This window comes from Nicotiana tomentosiformis, chromosome 11, assembly GCF_000390325.3.
Source record: "Nicotiana tomentosiformis chromosome 11, ASM39032v3, whole genome shotgun sequence".
NCBI classification, from domain to species: Eukaryota; Viridiplantae; Streptophyta; class Magnoliopsida; order Solanales; family Solanaceae; genus Nicotiana; species Nicotiana tomentosiformis.
In genome coordinates this window covers 1,202,691-1,228,213 of record NC_090822.1, presented here as the reverse complement: position 1 = coordinate 1,228,213, position 25,523 = coordinate 1,202,691, and the positions used below count along the sequence as shown (strand labels likewise).

The following is a 25,523-nucleotide window of genomic DNA, read 5'->3' as shown; positions in this document are numbered from 1 at the left end:
AGCAAAAAAATAATGATGTTATTCATGGTGAGTATTGCTCACAAGGCCATATCGGGTGGATCTACCAATTTTTAGGTCAATCGAAGTTCGTCAACCAAATTCAAGAAAATTATTATGTATATAAACACACGAAAAAGTGAACATAATCATTAATTCTTGTTTTATGATCCCAAAACGCCAAAAATAATATCAATCATGATGAGTATTGCCAATTTCTGAAAGGTAGGTGATACTAGTTGCATCAGTTTGGAGAAATAATTTTCACATAAACATATTAGCATTATTAATAAATTGTTTGTTTTATACTTTTTCTTTCCGCATAATACTTGCAAAATTAATGCAATAATTTATAATCATCTTATGCGGGAAGAATGTAGAATAATTAAGAATATGAAGGGATTCTACTCATTAACTCTTGTAGGACAGATATTTGCTAAAACTTTTATGCTTCCACAAGTAAAACATTTTTATTTATTTTTGTTAGTTTTATTTGTCCTATATTTTCTAGCATGTCAATTTCTATTTAGGTGTGGCGTTATTTAATAATGAATTAAAACAATTAAAATAACAAAAAGAACCTTCATATAAAGCAATCTTTTACTTTAAAGTAAACACCTATTTTAAATTATAGGTTAAATACTAACTTTTAACACAACGAACCAACCATCAAACAAGATATAGTCGATACATTGTAATCTCTATATTATAATTTCTGCATTACTTATTTTTATATAATTTGCCTTTGGAACATAACGACTCCTAATGATAAGTGGTAGCAAGGAGTAGTTATGAAATATCTCAAAATTAACTAAATTGTTGAATTATTATAACCTAAAACTCTCCATGTTCAGAACCTAGTACACTTCGCACCTCAATTCAAATCATTAACTATTTCGATGTTCTACAAATTAACGTACAAACGTTAACGTACTTCTCTCGAAATTATTGAAGGATGAACGCACATTTCATTCTTCTCGAAAGTTATATTTTCTAGAATCGAAAAAATAACTGCTATAAAGTAAGGAGATGTACAAGAATGTCCCTTAAAACAAAAACTCGAATGTTGCACGACTAAGTACACATGTACCCATTCTGGGGCTTGCTGTGGAAATAGATTTTCGATTCGTGAACCGATAGAAATAGTTTGTGATTACTCACTCTAGTTAAGATAACTCTTAATATGGACTTTAGATGCATAATATTACTATATGTTTTACATTGAGAGATAACAAAAAAAAAAAAAAAGGAAAATATTAACTGACAGTCATGTCATACAAGTTATTTGGCAAGATGACAAAGAGAAAGCATTATTCACACAAATTTACAAACACCCTTTACCCAAAGCTCTCCTATTTCCCCTTGCAATAGTATTGAATACCTCTATACCTCATAAATCTATCATTGCAAATTATACCCTAGTGCATAATCTTGATACATTCCTTCAGTCTGTTGAAAAATATTGGAAGATGAACCCCAAGAATTTGATGAAGAAGCTGTATTTGTATCAAACTCATTAGACCACCATGCCAAATTGTCCCTTGATCCATCATCCATCTCTTTAAAACAATCAAATTCAGCTATTTGGTGATTTTCTGATGGTAGATTAAAGCCAATTCCTTTGTTGAGAATTAGGTCATCGATCTCGGCCTGAGTAAACCCTTGAACACCCTGGATTTGGACTTGGATTTCTCTTGTGTTTTCTTGCCCTATGTTTTTGTCAAGAACATTTCTTTGATTGTTAGACACAATAGGAGTACTGTCTGAAGATGATATGCCTTTATTCGTGGTACTTTTTTCCACTTCATTCACCTTGAAATTGGTCATGGTATTAGCAAATTCATTGATGACAACTTTTTGCCCTAGTTCATGAGCTTGGTTATCACTAGGATTTATCGGTGCGAAAATAGGTGATTGACTCTCATTTAAGCCATTAGCTTGTAGGGTTTGGATCATTTTTTGTTGAAGAGGGGTTAACTTAGGCCAAAGTGCAGGATTATTATAGAAAGAAAGAGGGTTTTGAAGGGTTTGAAGTTGCATATGAAGTTGAAGCCTTTCGAGAGCCGAGTTGCTTAGGTTTTGAAATAGGGAATTTTCTTCTAATCCATTTGTTTCCTTAAGATCTTGACCACCACTAGCAAGTAATAATCTGTTCATTTGAGATTGTTTTCTTTTCCCGAGCAACTTCTTCTTCAATCGAGTATTCCAGTAATTCTTGATATCATTATCTGTTCTTCCAGGAAGTTGTGCAGCTATTATAGACCACCTAAAGTTTTCACAAAAGGGTTTTAAACATAATCAGACTAAGTTCGCCATGACATAATATAACAGCTTAAGCTTTCATATGAGACCGTTATACACTTAAACAAAGTGAACTCTGAGAAAGGAATTTGGATCATCAAAAAGCAATTCATGAATAAAAATATATAGGTCTTAAGAACCTTGGAGATGTGAGATATTCCTAATAATGATCTCTAACAAGAACTAAAGGACAAGTAATTTAGTTGGATTTCCATTACTTTTGTTGTTATTGTTTGTGTTTTTCTGTGTGCATGTGTGTGAGAGAGAGATGAATATATACCTGCTGCCAATACTAATATAGAGGCTGCAAATGATGTTGTCTTCTTCTTCAGTAAATCCACCATGTTTAATATTAGGTCTTAAGTAATTGAGCCATCTAAGCCTGCAACTCTTTCCACATCTCTTAAGCCCTAAAAAAATATTTTTTTAAAATCAATCAAATTAGTCTTGAAAACAATTCTCAATTTTTAAAGGTATTTCTCGATCGAAACGAATAATATAGAGAGAGACAAGGAGAAGAAGATGATACCTATTTTTTGGGGAAGAGCAATCCAGTTATTACCAGTGCCATTTTCTTCAATATATGCTTTGAGTGTTGCATCTTCTTCTGGTGACCATGGACCTTTCTTCACATTATTTTTGTCACAACAAGGAGCTCTGCCCATTTTTTTTTCAACTTTTTTTCTTCTAATAAAGTTTTCTTCCAAATTACTTCTTCTCTCTATCTCTTAAAACCTTTGATTCTTGAACTTGTGAATGTTGGTTTGAAAAATATTGGAAGAGAAGACTTGGTTTTATAGGTAGAAAAGAGTGGATGATGTGATACTTTTGAAAACCAAAAAGTCTTCTCCTCTAGGGTTTTTGTGACTCTCTCTTACTCTGTCATTTTTGGATTAGCTTACTGCTAATATTTTTTTAATAACATGACAAAGTACTATACAAAATTTCTCTCAAAATATAATATTTAAATTGCTAGCTTTTTCCATAATATGTTATCTTATTATGTGGATGAAATTCTACAGCTAAAATCAAGAAAGAAGGCTCCATCCTCTTAGTTTGTCGCCAACCTTGCCCTAAAAATCTTGGATTATTGCTCTACTTTCGTTAGGTATTGATGCAGACAAAGATAAATTTGTCTCCAATAAATAATTTGCAACACATATATTCATTCTAACTTGTATCGTAACTAAATAACATCTATGTATTCGAAATATATCTAAAATGCACTGCCACAGTTTGGAACTTAACTAAAATTGCTTCGATTTGAATTATCTGGAGAATACAATGTCTGATATATATCAAAGGTCGATCGATTGTGTCAATGTCCCAAGAGATATCGGGGACAAATCAATATGCAAACTGATTCATGAACCCCTTTCACGCTCATGTCCTATCGAGGTGCCGCAGAAAAAGGAACATATAACTGAAAAATGCTTTAAAAGGAAGCTCTTGGTAAATATGAACAAACCATTATAAGGGTATCAAGTTTCTTTGTTTATTCACTTGCAAAAGAATTTGAGCATTCAATCCAAAAACCTCAAGTAAAATTAGATGGATAGGAGTAACTCAAAAAATTATGAACTCCTTTGGAAACTGTTACACGAACTAATGAGGACAAGTGTATTCTCTAACATCCTCCTGTACGTTAACCCGATTTTAGATGTGAGAGAAGATCGTGTCCTTCTGATACCATATGAAAGAATTTGAGCATTCAATCTAAAAATTTAAAAGAATGGATCGAATAGCTCTAAGACATTATAAGCCCCTTTAGAAACCCGTACACAAACTAATATAAGCAAATTAATTCTCTGCCATTATTTAACATGTATTTTCTCAATCCCCGTATTTATGTCTCGTGAAGAACGAATTATTTATGGTTGTCGTTCTCAAGTAGTTTCTAAGACTTAATTTATGTTCCATTTTCGAGTAAATGACTTTTTTAGTACTTGATGCGAAAAATTGTTTAAATGATCAAGAAGAAAGAAGTGAAATAAATTAAGATGGAGCAACATATTTATGTGGGTGAACTGTTTGGACTCCAACTTGATAGGGCATTTTATGTCAGCCAACTTGCATATACTTTGACAATTTATTCATATTCTTATTGGTTCATTTTGATGGAACCAGCCTAAGTACTTAAATTAGTTCTGGGCAAAGTTGAGGGTATGAGAAAGCCAATTAAAAGAGTTCTCTATAAAACATTTGGGATAAAAGAAAGAGAGTTAACGCAAATATCTATAGGTTACTAGAAAAGAAAATATCAAGAGTTTAAGTTATATACTATGTCCGTATAAAGAATTCTTTATGCTATCAGATTCGTCAAAGAATATTTACATGTAAGTTTTCTTAAAGTATGGGAGTTTTAATCTTGAAAATAAGATAGGATGCGTGTAAAAATTCCTTACACAATATATATAACTTAAACTGAAAGATTAATTTTTGGGCAAAGTTCATTTTTAGCTCGCGGCCGAAACTATTTATATTCCGTACTCGGAAAATATATATATATATATATATATATATATATATATAAAAAAAAAATATAGAGCGACGTCATTTTTTCCTTCTTTTTTTTTTGTTAGCAATAGTTACGTAATTGATGAAGCCTCATAGAAAGACATTTAGTTCTTCTATGTTATCGTGGCTTCAATTACTATAGAATCAAGATGAACTTTACTTAATTCAATTATTTTTTAAAGAAAAATATCCTAGTGTAAAAGTCATTTTTATTTCCGCTCCGTCATAAACGCACCATAAAGTCTTAATTAATGCAATAAATTAATAAGATCTTCTTACATATCAACGAGTTAAGTCGCTGATTACGGCAATAAGGGTAATTGTCATAATTTAGTTGCTTTTAGACACCCTAATTGAAACAAGTTGGCTAGGGTTTCAAAATCAATTATCAAGAACATGGAAATAACTTTTAAAAAAGAAATGCAAGAAAAAAACAAATGAATATATTCTTAAATATTCAAAGCATTTTTGAGAGAGAGAACAAGCCAGCTTCATTGACCTTGGTCCCTCTACTAAATATTAAATTATTTCCTAATAAAAACATTTTAAGTTGTATTAAATAAGATTATTAGAAGGACAAAGAGGTCCAGAACCGCACTTGCAAAGAAATAACAAGCAGAAAACTATCAAATTTTCAAAAGGTGTTTAATAAATTAATAAGCAAATGGACTCAGATCTTTAGGAAGAAGAAAACATGTTTCTGTTTGTCTTTCTCCTTAGCTAAGAATCTCTCTCTCCATTGACACTGGCAATTTCATGCATCATCAAACAAGACCCCAACACTTGGCTGGTAGAAAATATAATTATTTGAAAATATAATTAAGAAGATAAGTATGGTTCTCTGTTGGCTAAATACCAAAATAATAATATAATGTGGTATCATTGGTTGTAACTTAATTGACTTTACTTTACGCACCTAAACTAATATCTAGCTAGCTAGTGGTAATGTATCTTATTAATTAGCTATGGCTTCTATTGAACGGAATATTTTCGACACCAAACATGAAAATATATGCGAAAAACATGGTGTACCGCGTGTTAAAAGGCAGAAACCGCCCCAAGTTTGGCATGCCCTAATTTTTATTTAATGTTGAATAATATTAGATTAGTCTCGCTAAATTTGTTCTTGAATAGTTTTTTTAATAAAATTGCAAGAAATTTCGCAAGAACTCAGCCCGAGGAGAAGCTTCAATCGGCACAAGGTCGGGTCTATTTTGGGAGCATTTGCCTCCTCTCGTCCCTGAGGCCATAGCAAATATGATGCAATAGATCCGGAGCCATACTCCATTTTAAATATTTCATTTTCAAAAGTACATTAAATGTAGTTAAAAGTTGAACCCATTAAATTCAAATTTTAGATTTTATTAGGGTGGAAAAGGGGAATATCTTTTTGCAAATCTTCAACCAAAACAACCCCACATATTTTTTCTTCCCAACCTCTCATATCATACAACTTATTAGTTTTTTTAGCTAAGTATGTGTCTTTTGACTTCTTGGAATCTCAATTATCAATAAGTTACCTAGGGCTAAAAGGTAAGCTCATTAGTTAGTTTTCATAAATTTTGTGAAGGGGATTTGAGAAAATCTTGGTACGAATATGCAAATGGTGTAGAATAAGAGGGTGTGTGGGGAAGGGTAGTTCGTATTGAGAAAAGTACTTTTAAACTAGTAATAAAGTATTTTTTGCATATTGTATATGATATATTAGTCGTCGACTAATATGTGTATTAGGGTAGACTGTTTTCGTATGATCTATAAGTCACGCGTTCGAGCAGTGGAAGCAGCCACTAATACTTACATTAGGATATGTTGTCTATGTCACAACATTAGGGGTACGGCCCTTCCTCGAATCCTGCGTAAATACAGAATGCTTTGTGCGGCTACCCTTCTTTTTATAAATTAGTCAGCGAGTCAAGAATAGTTGTTTTTCTAAACTTCTAAAATTATTTTGAATGTTTTTGATAAATTAATTAATAAACGAGCCTCATAAAGATCTTTAATTTTTCTAGATATAAGTATATATCTTGGTAGTTAAAATGTAGATTTCTTGCTTTAGTGTTGCTTAATAACTATTACTTCTGTTTCTGTTAAATGATGCTTTTTGCTAGTAGCTAATATACTTGATATCGGTTTGTTGGAATTATTTCTATTTGGACTTCAACACTAATTTAATTATTTAGTGTTTATTAAACAGAGTAATAGCCTATTTGGCCAAATTTCTCCAATTCTAGAATGCTTATTTTTCAAAGTTAATGTGTTTGGCCAAGCTTTTTGAAGAAAAAAGTGTTTTTGAGGAGAAGCAGAAGCAGTTTTGGAGAAATATAAAAAAATAGTTTTTTCCCAAAAGTATTTTTTGAAAAGCACTTTTGAGAAAAATAACTTAGAAACAGTTTTAAAAGCTTGGCCAAACACTAATTACTGCGTAGAAGTACTTTTCAAATTAATTAGCAAGCATTTTTTGAAAAGCACTTTTGAGAAAAATACGCTTAGAAGCAGTTTTAAAAGCTTGGCCAAACACTAATTACTGCGTAGAAGTACTTTTTAAATTAATTAGTCAAACACAAATTTCTTCTCACCACAATTACTTTTGAGAAAAAGCACTTCTCAAAATAAGTTACTAATTTTTGCAGCTCGGCCAAACAGGCTATAAACAAATATAGCTGGTGTAGGGGCTAATTTGTGCTTACCTCGACTATTCCATTGGAAACTTGCTACCTCCTATCAAAAGACAGTAATTCCAGTACAAATATCTTATAATTCTACTCATCAATACTTAAGAGAAGAAATCACGTAATGTTTTCCCCTCGGCACTCCTTGCTGTTGAAATTGACATCTACATAGGGGTGAAGCAGAGGAAGACTTGATCCTTATTTAATAACATAAATCTTAGTGTTACATTCTTATTAAAGGGGCTAATCTTTTCGAAATTATGTGAGTTTTCTAATTCTCTTCGAATAAATAGAATTCCTTAAGACTATATTTTGATATATTACTTTTGTTAACTCTATAAATTTTAAGCTTAGCCAATTCTTTCAATGAATCAAAATGAAAGCAGTATCCAATCGCTTATTGCTTGTTTGAATGGCTATCTATCGTTTCATAATGTACCGTATAGTATTGTATTATATTGTATTGTAGCGTTTTGATGTATACGTTTCGATAGATTGTATTGTTTGTAATCGTGTCATATATAATGCCATGCACCAAGAATATGAAGAATAAATTTGTAATATTATAAAGAAAAAGTAAGGTACGAGATAATATTATTATATAAAGAGGTAGGGTAAAGGATAAAATAAAAATATTTAATAAGAGAAAAGGGCAAGATAAGAGAAAAAAATAAGGTAACGACGCTACCACATCAAATCGGTCGTACTATAAAATAGCATTTTTCGTTGTTACGTAACGATATCGATATGATACAATAAAATTTAAGTAACAATCAAAATAAATATTATATATAAAGTAACAATACGATACAATACCGTCGAATATGTCCACTGTTAAAGGAGGCATCAGGCATGCAATTGTCAAAGCAGCTTTGTACTCTTAACTTTGGTAAGTCAAGATGGAAAATATTAGCGAAAATATTTGGTATAACATGCATCCTTCAAATTTTTAAATATATCATTCATGCTAGTCGCAGAAAATAGAGAGAGAGGGAGAGAAATTTCTCTTTGCTTTTCTTTTTTTGGTTTTTTATCCGGTGTTTGATAGGTACTTTGGAATTTTGACTAATTCAAATTTGCGCCATATAATGTAAATTAAGGGGAGAAGCGTTCCCTACCGCGATTTTTTCCATACTCAAACTTAAATACGAGAACTCAAGTTAAGTGTAAAGGGATCTGATCCATCCCTACGTAACACACGGTGGTCTCTTTAACTTTATTAGTAAGTCTCATATTCTTATCCACTTCACGATGTTCATATATGAACAACATTCAAATAATAAAGTAGATTAAGACCATAATTTAGAAAATTAAACTATGAAACTATGATCCACCTGTAGGCTCAGTACCTATATATATGCAAAGAATTAAAGAAAGAGACATTAATTAAGGAAGGGGGATTTAAATATAAATAAGGTGTATTAATTATATATAGACCTAGGAACCAGAAAACAATTGATCTAGCTAATTACAGGAGGGTTGACAAAGATGCCCTACAATGGACTCTTGATATATATGAACTTTAAAAATAATTAATTTTCTATATAATCTAACCAAATATTCTTTGAAGTAGACCCTTAATGACTTTTGTTTTTCTTCAACAATAATTAATAATCTGCACCCTTAAATTAATGTAGCTGTTATTATCACTTCATTCACTTTTTGTAGGATAATACTATATATTATAAAAGAATATAAAAATTAATTCTTAACTCATCTGTACGATTGTCAACCCCTCTTTTAACAAACCCATAATGAATTACTATATCACATTCTGGTATCCAAGGAAATTGACTTGGCCTTATCTCTTTAACGACTTTATTATTACGTTACCATGCATTTATTTACAAACTTCTAATTTGATTATATTCTTTCGTTTCCGATTGCTACTGTTTATCACTCTTTATCCCAATATACCTTTATTTGTAAACATCAAATGAGTGTGCTTTTATATTATAATTCTGCTGGATTTAACTTATATACATTTATGTTATCCGGTGCACAAAGCATCTCCATTTAGGCAGGGTCGGGGGAAGGAACGCACCTCATGAGATGTAATATAGACAACATACCTTTATACAAACATTAGTGGTTGTTTTCACGGCTCGAACCCGTGACCTATAGGCAGTGACGGATTCAGAATTTTCATCAAGGGGTGTCAAAATATAAATAATTAGATACATCGAAAAGTCAAGGAGAGTCAACGTATAGTAAATATACATTAAAAAATTAATCAAGCAAAATAGTATAATTTTTCAACGAAGGGGTGTCGCTTGACACCCCTTGCTTCAATGTGGCTCCGCCACTGCCTATAGGTCATACGGAGAAAACTTTACCGTTGCTCCAAAGTATTTGATTTAATTGGTTGCCAAATTAAATTATTTACTCTGTATCTTAAAGTACTATATATTGATATGTATCAGGTTAGTTGTGAACAACTACTATTGAAAAGAACTTTAATACTATCAGGTTATTTTAAAAAATAATTAGAAATAAACGTCTTTAAAAGTAAGTTTAGTAACATAAAAAATAAGGCAGGTTATTGTTTCAGCATGTTAAAATATTATAATCAGATAAAAGTTCTTTACGCTATAAATATATGTAAAGCTAACCCCCTTTTTATAGTTACATCAACATGAGTATGTACTACTTTTTTTAATTGCAATGATTTAGTTAACTTTCATGAAAGGTCATGTAAGAGACGCGCGGAGCCATGATTTGAATTTATGGATTCAGAATTTTTAAGTTACTAAGTTGTAACCTTAATAATTTATGTATATTTAATGAATTTTTTAAGACAAATATAAAATTTGGATTAAAGCTATCGGATTCGACCACATTTAAGTGGTTTAAATTTTTAAATGTCTACACTTTCTAGAGAAAAAGAACTGGACTGATTTAAACAAAAGATAACAAATTCAAATGCAGTAGAAACACCAGAAAATTAGATGAATGACAAGAATTCAAGAAATTACACTCATTAATTAATCAACTATATATATATATAACAAAAAATAATAATCTAACAATATTGATAAACCACACAGAGATATGGCGGAATGCATGGATTCCTCCGCTCTTAATATCTTATTCGAATTTCGTGAATGAAAAAATTCTTGATAGGAAGTTCTAGCTTTCCCTTAAACAAACTTTATATAATGCAAATCTAAATTAGCGAAGTTAGTGGGTACCGATATCGAACGATTAAACTAGGAAAAAACTTTATTGCGGTATGCTGTCTACACTATATCTTTTAGGGTACGGCACTTCCTCGAACCCTGTGAATACGGAATACTTTGTACACTATGATAGTTTTGTAATGTTTTTGTTTGTTTTAATAAGCAGACAAACATGCTTTTTGTTGCAAGTAAAATCAACCCATTGGCCATTGGAAGTTACTTACATTTTTGCCATCTAATTTCTCAACACCAATAGTTTTTTCTTCTGTTATAATAAAATCACTATAAGAGTATCCACTTGACACGTAGTAAGTCAAAATGGTGCATACAAAAGTTGACGTTTTGTTGAAAAGTACAATCCCGCGTATTAGGTACGCAAAAGGACTTGTGCAGTTTCTAGAGATATCAACTATCATTTGATGATGTCAAGGAATTTGACCTTTGCTTTTACTCTTAACTCTATTCTTTTTTAATTCCTTTAAAAACTAATTGGACCCAGCAAAAATTAGGAAACTAGTCAAATAAAAGGAAAAAAAAAAAGGAAACAACAGAAGAAAGGAATTAAGTCAACTAGGTGTTTATACAAACACTAGCTTGCCTTAGTTAGGTTGGTTTGGTAGATTGGGACAAGAAAATATCAATTTTTGATGTATCTTTATTAAATATAAACTAAATTTTATATTTAGTTTCATGCACTTAGCTCCATCTTTATTTAGTTAGAAGATGATCCTAGAATAACTAGACAATAAGCTAGAAGAACACACAAGAATTAGCAAAGGTAGAGGGCAATCATAAGTTTATTTTTGCTTGAGATAAGAGTTAGCTTCATCTGTGCCAGGCTGCTTGCTCATACTGTCCGTTTCAAGTACAAATAAAATACTGTCGGTTTCAAGTACAAATAAAAGAAGATATTCCTGATAAATTAATAATCATTGTGAAACTCGTTTCGATGTTTTGCCTCAAAGTTATAGGGGTCAAGATCGGCTAGTTAGACATTGAGAAGATTGGCTTTATCAAACAGTTTGGATCACCACCGAAAAAAGCTAAATGAATGCTCAATAATAAAAGAGATAGGGACGCTGGAAGAGTGTAACGTCCATGACAGAGGACAGGCCGATGAGGGGCGTCAAGCAGCACTGGCAGGCTTCAGCTGGCAAACTTCTTAAGAAGGGGTGCACATGTCACTTTAGGCGAACCCCACATCGAAATGAAAGAAGAAAGTAAAGTACTTTATAAGGCATAAAATAAATTCACATGATACACGCACTTTTGTAGCTCAATATGGCATAACCATGTTGGCCTTAAAGCGAACAACAAGTGCCACGGGCTTAAATCGTGACAGAGATCTACGAGATTTGCCTAGAATAGATCACCCTTGAAAGAGTAAAAACCTCACTAATCGAGCACTCTTGCACTGAAAATAAACAAGGCGAAATGATATGTCGAAGCTATGGGACATAAAAATTACAAAGGATATGGTGCAGAGTATAACTTTGTGTATAAAACTTAAGGGGACCTTATCTCAACAACTTGTTACACTTCAAAATTCAACCAGGTAGAGCAATGGGTGCTTCCTTCATTGCAAAAGTGAGCAACTTACCTGCCTACAGATTTTATACTGTATGGCTGTATGCTAATGTAATACAGAAAATGAAAATCATATAACTTCGGATGTGTAAATTGTCATTAATTTATATACACTGCTTTACCAGTTCCAACAGATATCTGAAACAAGAAAAATCAATATCTGAATGAACTGCACAGCATCATCATAACCTTAACATATGCTGAGACCTGCACAAAGTTGAAATGCCAGCCAACCCCGATGGTCTTTCGGAAGATGCATAAACGTACTACTCGGCTTCAAGACCATAGTATGATTCAAAGTTTTGTAATATGATCTTCAATATAGCACTAGGACGTCCGTGTTGCAATGACTTCATATTGTTAATAGGCCATATGAAGTTACCGGACGGGAAAACATATATATGAAATGTTTATTAAAGTTTGGTGCCATCTTGGGAGACAGTAACAACATCGACGTGAAACATGGGCTACCGTTTATTTTCATCTTTCTCGGTCAATATGTGAACGACTGATTGTTTTGGAAGGAGTGAGTATGGTAACTCCTGAAACAGGCATTATTTCACGTTCATTGCCGCTGCCATAGTTCTCAATTTTTGAGAGATTTCTGAGAATGATGGCCTCTCTGCAGGATCAGGGGCCCAACAACTCTCCATCAGCGCTTTCCATTCAGGATCACACCATGTTGGTATTTGTGGACGCAGTGTATTGTTAACAATTCCTCCTATATATCAAAAAACAAGATGAGTAATCCCTCTAAGTAATATGAAAATATTTACACACGTCCAGAATGCGGAAACTGGTTTTTGTACATAACAGATACAGCCCATATATAGTAAGCAGACACCTTGCATCACTGTAATTTGTGTTGAAGATATAACTAAATAAATAATTAATTAAAAGTGTGACCTCTCTAATAGTTTAAGCTTTTAGATGAGATAGTCGCACACTTCAACAGTGTATCAGATAGACTCAGCCCAATTCTTGGTTTAACACTTTAACCAATGTTGGGCCTCCATGTCATATTGTTCACAGATGTCGTTGTCTAGTGCTGGGCGTGCATAGTGAGGGGGCGTTTGTGTCCCACATTGGTTGAGGAATGGGTTGTTTGTCTGATGAGCTAGCTCTTGGGGTTGAATTAGGTCCAAATCCGTTTCCTTAACTATTTACAATCACAAGGCTAGCCATGCAAAGACAGAAAATATGCCAGAGCCATTAAGACAACCGCAACAGCAAATAGAAATGGATAACCATCAGACAGCATAAATGATCAATCACGTTTCGATTGCATTGTACAGTATAATTGGTACTATTCTCATATATGACCTAGACGCTCGCTGCCTAGATTAAAGAGTCCATCAGCAAGCATTCACAAGTAACCATTGATAGAAAGTCACAAATGGAAAGGGATTCAAACAGATACTGCACCCACTTGGTGAATTGTCTCCTTTCTTTCTTAGTTCTTTTTTCAGTGGTTATTTTAAGGGAAGTTTCAGGTGATACAAGCAAGTAGAGGAGATTGATTTCTCTAGCGAACAAAGAGAAAAGAAGAATAACATGTATTTAGAATGGGCATATACCTATTATTGAAGCACAATGCATATCTGCATATGGTTCATCACCAGTGAGCAACTCCCACATAACAATTCCAAAAGAGTAAACATCAATCTGCATCGCAGAAAATGTAACGATCACTTCATATGAAAGAGCACACATAACTTCCACTTAAAGGACAACCTTACCTTCTCTGTCACCTTAGTTTTTCCACTTAGAAGCTCAGGCGCCATCCAGGGTAAAGTGCCACGAACACCTCCTGAGACTAAAGTGTGTTGTTTCACCTTTGATAGGCCAAGATCACCAATCTAAAGGTAAAGCAATGCAGTGTGAGGCGCTACATATATCCACTACAGTACGAGAGTTGCAGTGTTACTGAACTCCACAAATCCAAATGCATTTTTGTGACTGCGCTGTAGCGCTCAAGGATATTGCCTAACAAATATGAGTATATACCCAAGACTAAAAGAAAATATGAGTATTCATCATACCTTGCAGACGGGTCGATGTGGATCCCGCATATTTACCAACAGATTTTCACATTTCAGATCAAAGTGAACAATATTTTTCCCATGCAGATACTCCATTCCAAAAGCAGTATCCATGGCAATGATAAGCCTTTTACGACGATCAATAGTCCTGTCGAATAAATAGTTATCAAAGATATGTTGAAGATGCGAACTATCTAGAACTATTGATAATGTCCTTTAACTTAATGAAAGTACGAAAATAATGAAGTCCAACTCTGATGGTTACCTCCTAGATAACTGGAAAGCAAAATGTACCTGTCTTTTTTCTGTAAAAACTGTTTCAAGGATCCATTAACCATGAATTCTGTAACAGTTGCTAAAGATCCATCTGGGCCATCACGAACTACACCGTAAAAAGAAACAACATTTGGATGGTGCAGTGAACTTAATGTCAGAGCTTCCCTCCAAAAATCTGCAATCTAATGACCAGAAGAGGAAAATAAGATCGGCTAAAAAATAGAGTAATTCTGCAGAATGAAGACAGAATGAAAGAAAGAGGCGCTATAAGCAAAGTGTAGGATTAAATTAAATTTCACCATTAGAACTCAAGTCATAAGCAGAAGTTTTGATAGAAATGCTAGACCACCCTTGACCATTGTCATTTCGATCCCTCTTTTCAACTTCTTCCACTTATTTTCTTCCTTTTTGGGTAGAAAAAGGCTAAAGTAATATTTCAATACTTCTAATTAGAAGGTGTAGATATTAGAACTGACCTTTTCCAGTGAATATCCACAATAACTACCTAATACTAGGACTAGGATAGAGTAAGAACAGTGAGAAAGTATGAGAAGTATAAAGGCATCTGCCTCAAAAGCCTACTCCCAGATAACACCTACTAAAATGGCTTGTTCTTCCTCATTAACATTAAAGATAATAATGGAATTTTAGGTTTTTATTGTGTAGACATTCAATATAAAGATGATATGAAAGAGTGGTCATCTTAAAGCTATGCTCGCATTGCAACAGAAAACTATTGGCAAAAAGGAGAGGATTATAGCTCAGTGTAATATAACTTACTGACAGTTGGAACCAGTGTTACCTAATATATATCTATATAGTTCGCGGAACAGCAACGTCTTCACAGTTTACCGCCTCAGCTAAAATGTGATTCACTTACTGGGTATGTTCTTTAGATCAGACGTCGGTATACTTAGGAACTCTTGATTTAAAGGTTAGTTTAATAAAGTAGAAAATTAAAATAGTACAATTACTAGTAGTAACTTTAGTCTTTTTTATTATAAGGTAAAATTTATCAGTAGTAACTTTAGTCTCACAAATCCAACTCAACAAAAGGATGGACTCTAATAATCTTCCCTTGTAATTTGGATAGAGAAAGTCAGTGGTTCACGTCACTATTTCATCATTACTAGAACAGCAGAAGAGAATTCGGGGTTTGCTAGGAGATCAGTGGATCTAGGTGACTCTTTTCAACAAATCACTGTGATCGCAAACAGTAGACTTGTCATGTTTCTTACTAATCTGGGTCACGGAAGTTTGACAAAAGAATCTTAGCAGGAGCACAGAAGGAGAAGAGGAAAGAGCTTATGAATCTTCACATTTACAACCATTTGCAGTATTCTGATGCCACTGATGGAGAAGTATCCGATGGTAAATAAATCCCAGAAATATACTTGTTACAAAAGTGAGAAAGTGAAAAGAATAGGATCCACCATTCTTACAAACCAGAAGTTTCGAAATCAAAGAATTGTATAGATTACGGACATACCAGACGTTCCCTTTCAGATGGCCTCCCCGCAAAGCAGCTGGCTTTGATTCTCTTTATAGCCACATCTGACCCCTTCCACTTCCCATGATAAACTGATCCATATGTCCCAGAACCCAACTCCCGGATCTCCTCGAGATCTTCATTCTTGATTGTCTATATCAACGCAACATGAATACAGTTTTATTCAAATAATACGTGTGAAACAAACAAAACCTGACAAAATATTCATTAAAAATAAATGAAATATAAACAAATCAAAGCAGAAGGTTTTCCCTATAATCTCCTCAGGAAAAACTGAGAGGAAAGAGAAGAAGCAACTAATGTGAATCAAAACTTAACAAGAAAGGATTTCCCCATAATCTACAGTGGGAATGCAGAAAAGAGTGTCAGCATGAGACTAGTAAGGGAAGGGGAAACAGAACAAAGTGATTTTAAGAACCTGCAATCCCTTCTCGATAGCTTCTTCCTCAGCCTTTGTTGGCTCAATCTTGGCATTGTTAACATTGTCGTCAGAATCAAATTCCAAGCCCCCATTCGCATCCTGTAAATCAAGAGATGGTATTTTATATTTTAAATAGAATCACACATAATAAAACATAACTAATAACATAATATAGTGACCCTCACAGCTAACTCTGCATCATTCTCATTCCCCTTTTTAGCAACAGTGTCATGCTCGTGAATGGAATCGGCATTTTCTTGGACTTCAGCTTTTACATCCTTAACACTTTGTAATTCCACCTTTTTTGCAGAAGGAATCTGATCAGGTAAGCAAGCCAACTGATCCTTTGGATTAGTCTCAGTATCTGCAAAACCACCTTCTTTTCCAGCATTTTCCAGCCAAGTTGACCCAAGAGATACAAGGTTATTAGAATTTTTGTTGATTGATACTTCTACCGGAGTTCCGCTGCACATATTAGAGCCTTCCACCAACACTGAAGGACATAGCTGTTCCCCTTCCTGGCGAATAAAACTCTCCTTCTCGCCAACACACATATCAGCATTTAACCTTGTCCCAGACCTATTCAATGAGGCTGGCCTATCACCAAGAAACGGTTCTGAATCAGATTTTAACGACGGATCCTCCAGAGTAGCAAATGTATGAATGCCACCAGGTGCCTGAATAGCTTCCACAGTATGCATGGACTGATTTCCCACGGGGTGAGCATTTGAGATCAAGTTTTGGGCTGGTACATAAGAATATTCAGGAACGGAAAAACCATCAAATCCCACCCTTTTCTGTGAAGAATCAAGCCAAGCATTTTGGTTCTCCATCCCAGCTTGTAACCTAGAACTACTTTCCATTATACCCCTGACAAATCCAGGGCTAGCGGAGCCATTGACCAACTGTGGTGGATTAGCAACCTCGTACGAAGGACCTCCCTGACTTGGGCTTTGAACATTCCTCCACAAAGAATGTGCAGGCATATTTGCTTGAGGAACCTGGTAGGCTGCATCTGGTCCATAAGCATAAGGTGGATTTCCATATCGAACTCCACGATCATCCATGGAGGGAAGATGAATCTGAGATCCCGTGGCTACCACCTGGTCATGATATACCTGAACAGGATCCCGTCCAGTTCGAATGTGACGAAGGTCTTCATAATTAAGACCTTGTGCGAGGACCTGATGCCCGTCAATCAAATTGCTATGGGAAAGTGATATATTGGCAGCATTTTCCGCAACATAGTGATCTGTCGACCTACCAGCTCCAGACGCATGGATCTGTGGTTCCTCAACTCGAGCATTTGGTTGATGCTGCACGCTCCACCCTCTTTCATGACTATGAGTCTCATTCTGACGGCAACGAGGATCAGTTTGTTCGACGGGGTAGTATGAGTGGTGCAAACTGGCATCGGCAGTCACCGGAAACATTTCTCTTTTTGGTGGGCACTCAGCACAAGGATTTGCAACCTGGTGGAATCCATTTACCATATCGAAATGAGAATGTTCTCCAGGCTTCCAAGAGGAATCGGGGTGAGGTTGATTGCGCTGAAAAGTCATTCGGCAATGCTCACAGATACTGTTCCCCTCAAATGCGTTAGCACCGTGAAGGATGTTTCCTGGAAAGCCAGCCTTGTCTGGTACAGGTCCATTCGGAAATAATAGTATGTTATCCGTATATTGAGGCTGATGATCATATAGGGATGGATGGTTAACCTGAAGACGACTGTACTCTTCAGGCATTCGATCAAAACTTTTCTCTTGGAACTCTGGGTAGGGAGAATAGTACCGTGACGATGAAGGAGAATTTGGAAAATCTGACATTGGCCGTGGATCAAGGTGTCCCGGCTGCCTAGGAGAATAGTATGCTGGACTCCACGGGGCCTCCATTTCATTATACCTCTGATTAACCGATTGTTGGGGCTGAGCAAAACCCATATGTGGAATTGTAAGGTGACGCAAGTTGATCTGAGGCATATGCGCATCGTTACTCCTCAGATTATGGAGGCTACCATCAAGATTCATCTGATTAAAGCACGGTTCCGCAACGTGGAGATCATCTAATGGACCTGTAACCTGAAATTCATTATGTTGAGCCGTTCTGTATTCCGGGGATTCATTAAGACTATTCAAAGCATCCACATACCTTCTCTCATTATCCCTCTCATCCCCATCACAGAAATGCAATGATCCATCTTGATCAGGGTGAGAAAACAGAAAGATCCTGAGCCTAGTAAATCCGTCACCAGAACCCAACTTATCATATTCCTCCATCATATTGACCACATCATCATCATTCACTACCGAGACAAGAGCATCAAGATCCTCATCAGGCTGCTGATACTTTAATACCATTGCCCCCTCAAAGATCTCCCTCATTTTCGCCATGAGTTCCTCAAAAGAAATATCGCGTGGAACACTCACTATCCTTGTCTCACCGCCCACATACCGAAGCTTCCCATCCTGAGGCCTCGGCAATATACTGCCCGAAAAACTACACAAGAACTTCACGCGTGGCGTGTCATCGTTAGAACTACAAAGTGAGCCAGGGTTGGTCATTGTGGGGCTATCCATAGAGTGTAGCAAAGGTTGCTGCTCTCTCACTTAGGAATCAAAATTCCAGCCTTTACTCACTCAGAGTTCCAACACCTTCATCCTATATGAGTTAGTATCAGAACTCATAATACTCCAAACTCACACCTCAACACTCCCAAAATCAGCAACTTGAAAGTTCGACAAAGTTAACAACCATGTCCACCAAGAATCATCAATGCCCTAGAAATATTAACCAAATATAAAATTCAAGAATTCTTAAAATAATAACAGAACTCAACAACTAAAATCACCAATGTTTAGCTCAAATTAATCCAAGAACATACAAAATACTAAGCCAATGAATCGGAACTCTTCAAACCCTTTAAAGTAATAAATCAAAAACCCAAATGAGCATTAAGCATCAGTAATATCACAATTCCAGCAAAAATTACCAAACCCCAGAAAAGATTCACAAAATTTCCCACATAATTCAGCAATTCTTTACAAATATGCACAAAAAAGCACAAATTTGTAGCTCAAATAATTCTAGAAAGCTCAAAATATTAACCCAAAAATTCAAAATCCTCAAAAACCAATTCAGTAAATGAATCAAATAACCCAAATTGAGCATCAAGAATCAGTAAAATTACCTTATAAAGAAAATGCCCGTCCTCCTCAATTCTGATTACACCAAAGCTTCAAACTTTTTCAATTTTCTCCCAATTCTTGACAAAACCCACCAAAGTTTCAATCTTTCTTGTATTAAATCTCCTAAAAAAAACTCCAAAAATCTAATCTTTAATCTCTAAAAACCAAAAAATAAATTAACAAATAGAGGTAGATTAAAAAAAACCCCAAAAAAACTAGTTATTGGTCACCTTAAAAGCTAGTGGAAATTAAAAGTAAGGATATTTATTTGTGTGTGAAATTGTAGAGAGAAATAGGAGATGCCATGGTTGGGATGATTGATGCTCTCTCTCTCTCTCTCTGTTTTTTGGTGTAGGGTGGTGGAGGAAAAGAGGGTGGGGTAAAAGGGGTAGGGGTGATGCCAGGTAGAGGGACACTTGGCAATATATGGGAACATGGAATCGAGGCATAAATTTATCTTCGACTAGGTATATTCTTTTCACTCGCTTTAAAGGAGCGTGTATTGAAATATTCTTAGGGATATATTATATTTGTATGATGAAAAGAATAAACAAAAAATAGAAAAAAATAGGCACTATGGATGGTCCAAATTAAATCTGGTGAATTTTTTACAAATTCTTTTCTTATTTTGGAGAATATTTTTTTAGAAAGTACATCAAGGTTGTTTTCAATCAAGCAACTATTTGATGGAGACTAAGTGGGGCGTTTGGACCTAAGAACGGTGAAATTCTAGAAAAAAGTTATAAAAAAAAATATTTAAAGAAAACAGTATTTGAAAAATGTAGTTGCTTTTGGAAATGAATACAATTTGGAGCTATTTTTAAATTATTTTAACTGATTTGAAGTGAAAATTTTGAAGAACTGTTTTTTGGAGTTTTTCGAATTTTCGAAAAATTCTGAAATTCAACTTTAAGTGAAATTTGAGATTTTCATGGCCAAACATTGATTCTGAGAAAAAAATTCAAAAAAAAAGTAAAAAAGTTTATGGCCAAACAGGCCCTAAATTCACTTTTCATAAATATAAAAAATAAAACTGATCAGGAATATATTTTAGGTCCATCCGAAATATAAGGGCTATTTTTATTATTTCTCTCAACATATTTTTCTTTCTTGGATTTAAGAGGTTTTCCTAAAATAATTTATCACATGCTTAAATTGTGGTGCAAAGTTTTATTCGAACGGAATATTGAAATCACGATATTTTTGATATAATTGTGAATTGAAAAGCAATGAATAAATATCAAAGGTTGAAGTTGGAGGAATATTTGGATCTTAACATTAGGCACATTTTGAAATGGTAGTATTATGATCCATAATGGTAGATTGACGTGAAGAAATGTACAATAACAATGTATATATTATAATGTCAAAACATGTTGATTAAATTTTTTTTTAACTTAAAGTCTAAGTTTGGCTTTAATATTAAGTTAAAATAATATTTGAATCCCTAATATTTAAGATCATATTCTAGACCAAGACTGAAGAAAGTAGTACAATCAGCAATGCATGTCATACACATTAGAGCACGTAGTCAATTTATAAGGGAGGAAAATAACCTTTAAATATTCTCTATAATTTTTCACACAATACTTCACACGAAAAATAGCTCGCAACATTCTTATTTATAATAGCACGAAACCTACTTTAACCAGATATTGAAAAATATATTTCTATGTAATATTGACTACAAATCTTATCCAGATATTAATTAAATAAATTAACTAATGTCAAATCCTAAACAATTTAGATTTTCTACTCCAACTTTGAATTGGTCTTCAACATATATAGGTTAAATTTCCTATATTCACTTTAAATTTAAGTTGATTTTTTTTTTCATTCAATGTTTGGTATACGATTTGCTCGATTAATTCAATTTTTATTTTGCTCGATTAATTTGAATCCATACCGGAAATAAAAAAAACTAAATGGATCTTAATATTGTAAGCCTATTATGTTGTAGATTCATAAACTATCACAAATTACATGTTAGAAACGCACACTAAATTGATAGCTAGGTTATTGACCAGCTTGGGGTCTAAAGCTATAATACAATATTGGAGTCAACTTATGTAATTAATAAGTTAGTACTGTATACTAGGTTTGCTCGAAAATAATTGGACAAGATATTACGATGATAGATTGGAGTTAACTAAGCAAATGCAGTACATCATTTAATACTATATTAAATTGAAGTGAATTACAAAGTACAAACTTACAACTAATGCAGTACATCATTTCATACTATTTTAAATTAGCCTTGAAAATGACTTGTTGACAACTTAGAATCGAGTTCAAGGCAACAACGAAATTTCAAAAAAATATTAGATTGTCACAGCTGATATTCGAACGTGCAAAATACTCTTATATTTCAAAAAAATCATTGTTGTTCCGCTAAAGTTTTATGTTAAGAAATTCAATTACCCACTATTGGATTTGAACCAATGACTCTCGCCGTATGAAAGCGATATTCTAACCGCTGAGTCAAGTCACCCTATAAGAGAAAGCCGCGCAACCAAAATAGCCCTTACTATACAAGGGGGACGGAGCGCTAAGAAAGAGAAAGCGTTATCACTATACGAAATGAAGCAGCGGCTAGCACGTTAAGCTAAGACCAACCAATGTTCGAACGCGAAGCCTTTCTTTCTCGGGCGTCTGTCTTAATAAGTAGATTTCGATTCATGCGGTCGTTCTCTGCTGCATTGGTCTTTTCATAGTATAATTTTCTTGCGAAGACGTTTTAAGTTGCACCAAAGTTACTAAATATTTTTCATAATAAAAATAATTTAAATATACCTAAACATTGTAAGAATTTACTGAACTATCATTTTAGTACGTGTCAAAAGTTATGTTATTAATATCATATATGTCCAATTAAACATACAACAACAACAACCCCGTATAATTCCACTAGTGGGGTCTGGAGAGAGTAGTGTGTACGCAGACCTTACCCCTATACTATGGTAGAAATGATGTTTCCGATAGACTCTCGGCTCCCTCCCTCCAAGAACTCCTCACCTTGCTCTTGGGGTGACTCGAACTCACGACCTTTTGGTTGGAAGAGGAGCGTGTCCAATTAAACATAGTCATATAAAATTAAAACGGTAATTAATATTTCCAGAGGTCTAAGACTACACATGCAGTTGCGTTTATCTGCGGCTGGAAGTGGCGCGTGTGGTATTCGCATTTGAAAGTCCGATTTGATAGATTGCAGTCATTTTCCTCGCACAAGGCCACAAGGGCAAAGAGAGCTAATGTCACGCGCTCGCCGTGGAAGTGGAACTGAGACTATATTTGGCCATTTTTCTCGTGAATAAAAACAGAGGCGAGGTCGACTGCCTCTTGTTCATGAAATGAAATCAACTGGCTATACACTCGGAAAAAGTATATACATAACCCTTTATTCTTATTTTTTTAATTATTTCGTGTTCGTGTATGATATAGATATTTGTATAATATCATCTTTATATAACAATCATTTATTATAAAAATAAAAAAAATTAAAATTAATTTTTATGTTATGTTATAATATATGTCCTTTATAACAATACTTCACTATAGCAGCCAGAAAATATCGAAACAAACAAGATTGTTATAGAGAGGTTTGACTGTACTTGCTTTATGATACTACAAGAACAACAGGTGGGGTTTGAAGAAAATAATGTGCACGTAGATCTTACCGTACCTTATGCAGGTAGAGAAGTTATTTCTAATAGACCCTCAACTCAAGGCAAACATAAACACATTAGTTTAGAAAAGAAAATACAGTAGTGTAGAAGTCAAGGAAAAAGAAGTAATAACAACGGCAGGATAATAATAGAATCAAAGCAGATGAAACATCGGGTAGTAATAAACAATCTAAGAATAAAAAAATACGAGAATAATAGTAAAACTACAAGTATGGGAAGGAAAAACGCTAACTATATACTAACCTTATATCCTAATTCTCGACCTCTACACCCTCCTATCAAGAGTTATGTCCTCGATAAGCTCGACTACCTCAGTAAGCTTTGTGACACTGACTACTGTAAATTCGTGTTGCATAAGAAAAAACGTTCTTTATCAAAACAAATAATAAACAAATCAGTTTAGAAAATGAAATGTAGTAGTGAAGAAGTTAAGGAAAAAGAAGTAGTAATAACAACAAGATAATAATAGTACCGAAGTAGAAGTAACATAAGGTAGTAATAGAAGGAAAAACGTTTACTATCTATTGGCTTTCTATCATAATTCTCGACATCTACTCCCTCCTGTTTGGAATAAATTTTATGCAGAAAAATAAAACTGCAATCACAAACAACTATAAAGAAAAAAAAAGGATTTTATTGATAAACATTGCAAGTTACAACTCTGTTTATCCCTTGAGTCTTCCCTTTGATTTGTTATCCGTATTTCGAGGGAATTAGCGGCGTATTTCTCGAACGTTGGATGATATGGATCTCCTTGATGTATTTGATGATCAAGAAGCATATAGCAACACTCCATTTGGATCTTGAATGTTGCTAGAACTTTGAGCGAGACATATTTGACATGTCTTTGATCTCTAATGAATATTTCATGAATTTTTATGGAATTTCGAGATCGTATATTTTATCTCTTTGTGCATTAGGGGATTGATGAGATCGTCTTTGAAGGACACATGTAGCCTTATTTATAGGCATGCATTAAGGTTTGGGTAGAGTAGCCACCAAGTAACCCTAATAGACTTCTAGTATTTCAAGAGTTATCTTGAATTTAGGATTTATCTTGATCTGTTAAAATTTCAGTGTCTACAAATGCCCTCTACTTTAAGGTTTGTCGAGGTGTAGGCTTGCTGAAACTTGAAGACGAGACTTGAAATACCCGACCATCGCAACATATAATCTTAAAACTTGAAGTTTTTGATTTGCAGGAGGAAGAGATGAAGGGCAGAACTGGTCCCATTGGGCGTGCTAATTTGTTTGCAATAAATTAGTGCAAAAAAATAAAACTGCAATCACAAACAACTATAAAGAAAAAAAAAATTTATTGATAAACATTGCAGGTTACAACTCTGTTTATCCCTTGAGTCTTCCCTCCGACTTGTTATCCGTAATTCGAGGGCCTTAGCGGCATATTTCTCGAACGTAGGATGATATGGATCTCCTTGATGTATTTGACGATCAAGAAGCATATAGCAACACTCCATTTGGATCTTGAATGTTGCTAGAACTTTGAGCAAGACATATTTGGCATGTTTTTGATGTCTAATGAATATTCTATGAATATTTATGGAATTTTGAGATCGTATATTTTATCTCTTTGTGCATTAGGGGATTGCTGAGATCGTCTTTGAAGGACACATGTAGCCTTATTTATAGGCATGAATTAAAGTTTGGGTAGAGTAGCCACCAAGTAACCCTAATAGACTCCTAATATTTTAAGAGTTGTCTTAAATTTAAGATTTATCTTGATCTGTTAAAATTTACTGTCTACAAATGCCCCCTACTTCAAGGTTTATCAAGGTGTAGGATTGCTGAAACTTGAAGACAAGACTTGAAATACCCGACCATCGCAACATATAATCTTGAAACTTGAAGTTTTTAATTTGGAGGAGGAAGAGATGAAGGGCAGAACTGGCCCCACTGAGCGTGCCAATTTGTTTGGATTAAAATTTTTGCATAAAAATAAAACTGCAATCACAAACAACTATAAAGAAAAAAATGATTTTTATTGATAAACATTGCAGGTTACAACTCTGTTTATCCCTTGAGTCTTCCCTCCAATTTGTTATCCGTAATTCGAGAGTTTTAGCGGCGTATTTATGGAACGTAGGATGATATGCATCTCCTTGATGTATTTGATGATCAAGAAGCATATAACA

The 25,523-nt window shown here is 34.2% G+C and overlaps 2 protein-coding genes across 5 annotated transcripts; both read right to left on the bottom strand.

Moving 5' to 3' along the window:
* Positions 1-1,246: 1,246 nt before the first annotated feature.
* On the bottom strand, positions 1,247-3,100 carry LOC104102527 (transcription factor MYB36). The gene is made up of 3 exons (XM_009610258.4): positions 2,828-3,100; positions 2,579-2,708; positions 1,247-2,263 (listed from the first exon to the last, which is right to left on the bottom strand). The coding sequence occupies exons 1-3, from the start codon at positions 2,961-2,963 to the stop codon at positions 1,399-1,401; spliced, it is 1,131 nt and encodes a 376-aa protein (XP_009608553.1). The 5' UTR covers positions 2,964-3,100; the 3' UTR covers positions 1,247-1,398.
* Positions 3,101-12,305: 9,205 nt separating this feature from the next.
* Positions 12,306-20,070, bottom strand: LOC104102526 (uncharacterized). 4 transcript variants are annotated; one of them, XM_009610254.4, is made up of 10 exons: positions 19,915-20,070; positions 19,687-19,807; positions 16,685-19,276; positions 16,497-16,598; positions 16,058-16,210; positions 14,587-14,750; positions 14,293-14,440; positions 13,990-14,109; positions 13,828-13,915; positions 12,306-12,971 (listed from the first exon to the last, which is right to left on the bottom strand). In XM_009610254.4, exons 3-10 carry the CDS (start codon positions 19,073-19,075, stop codon positions 12,805-12,807), a joined length of 3,333 nt encoding a protein of 1,110 aa, XP_009608549.1. In that variant the 5' UTR covers positions 19,076-19,276; positions 19,687-19,807; positions 19,915-20,070; the 3' UTR covers positions 12,306-12,804. The 4 variants fall into 4 exon arrangements, with proteins under 4 accessions (XP_009608549.1, XP_033513671.1, XP_070044310.1 ...); XM_033657780.2 differs by having other exon boundaries at positions 16,685-19,224; XM_070188209.1 differs by having other exon boundaries at positions 16,685-19,157.
* Between the last annotated feature and the right edge of the window lie 5,453 nt (positions 20,071-25,523).

What these genes read in the sequence shown, in the direction of transcription:
- LOC104102527 (XM_009610258.4), bottom strand. Translation starts at nt 2,963, where the DNA reads ATGGGCAGAGCTCCTTGTTGTGACAAAAATAATGTGAAGAAAGGTCCA. An exon ending in TGCTCTTCCCCAAAAAATAG is followed by an intron (nt 2,709 to 2,827) that starts GTATCATCTTCT and finishes ATATTTTTTTAG; the next exon opens with GGCTTAAGAGATGTGGAAAG. An exon ending in TATATTAGTATTGGCAGCAG is followed by an intron (nt 2,264 to 2,578) that starts GTATATATTCAT and finishes TGAAAACTTTAG; the next exon opens with GTGGTCTATAATAGCTGCAC.
- LOC104102526 (XM_009610254.4), bottom strand. Translation starts at nt 19,075, where the DNA reads ATGGATAGCCCCACAATGACCAACCCTGGCTCACTTTGTAGTTCTAAC. An exon ending in AGAATGATGCAGAGTTAGCT is followed by an intron (nt 16,599 to 16,684) that starts GTGAGGGTCACT and finishes CTTGATTTACAG; the next exon opens with GATGCGAATGGGGGCTTGGA. An exon ending in GCATTGTGCTTCAATAATAG is followed by an intron (nt 12,972 to 13,827) that starts GTATATGCCCAT and finishes TTTGATATATAG; the next exon opens with GAGGAATTGTTAACAATACA.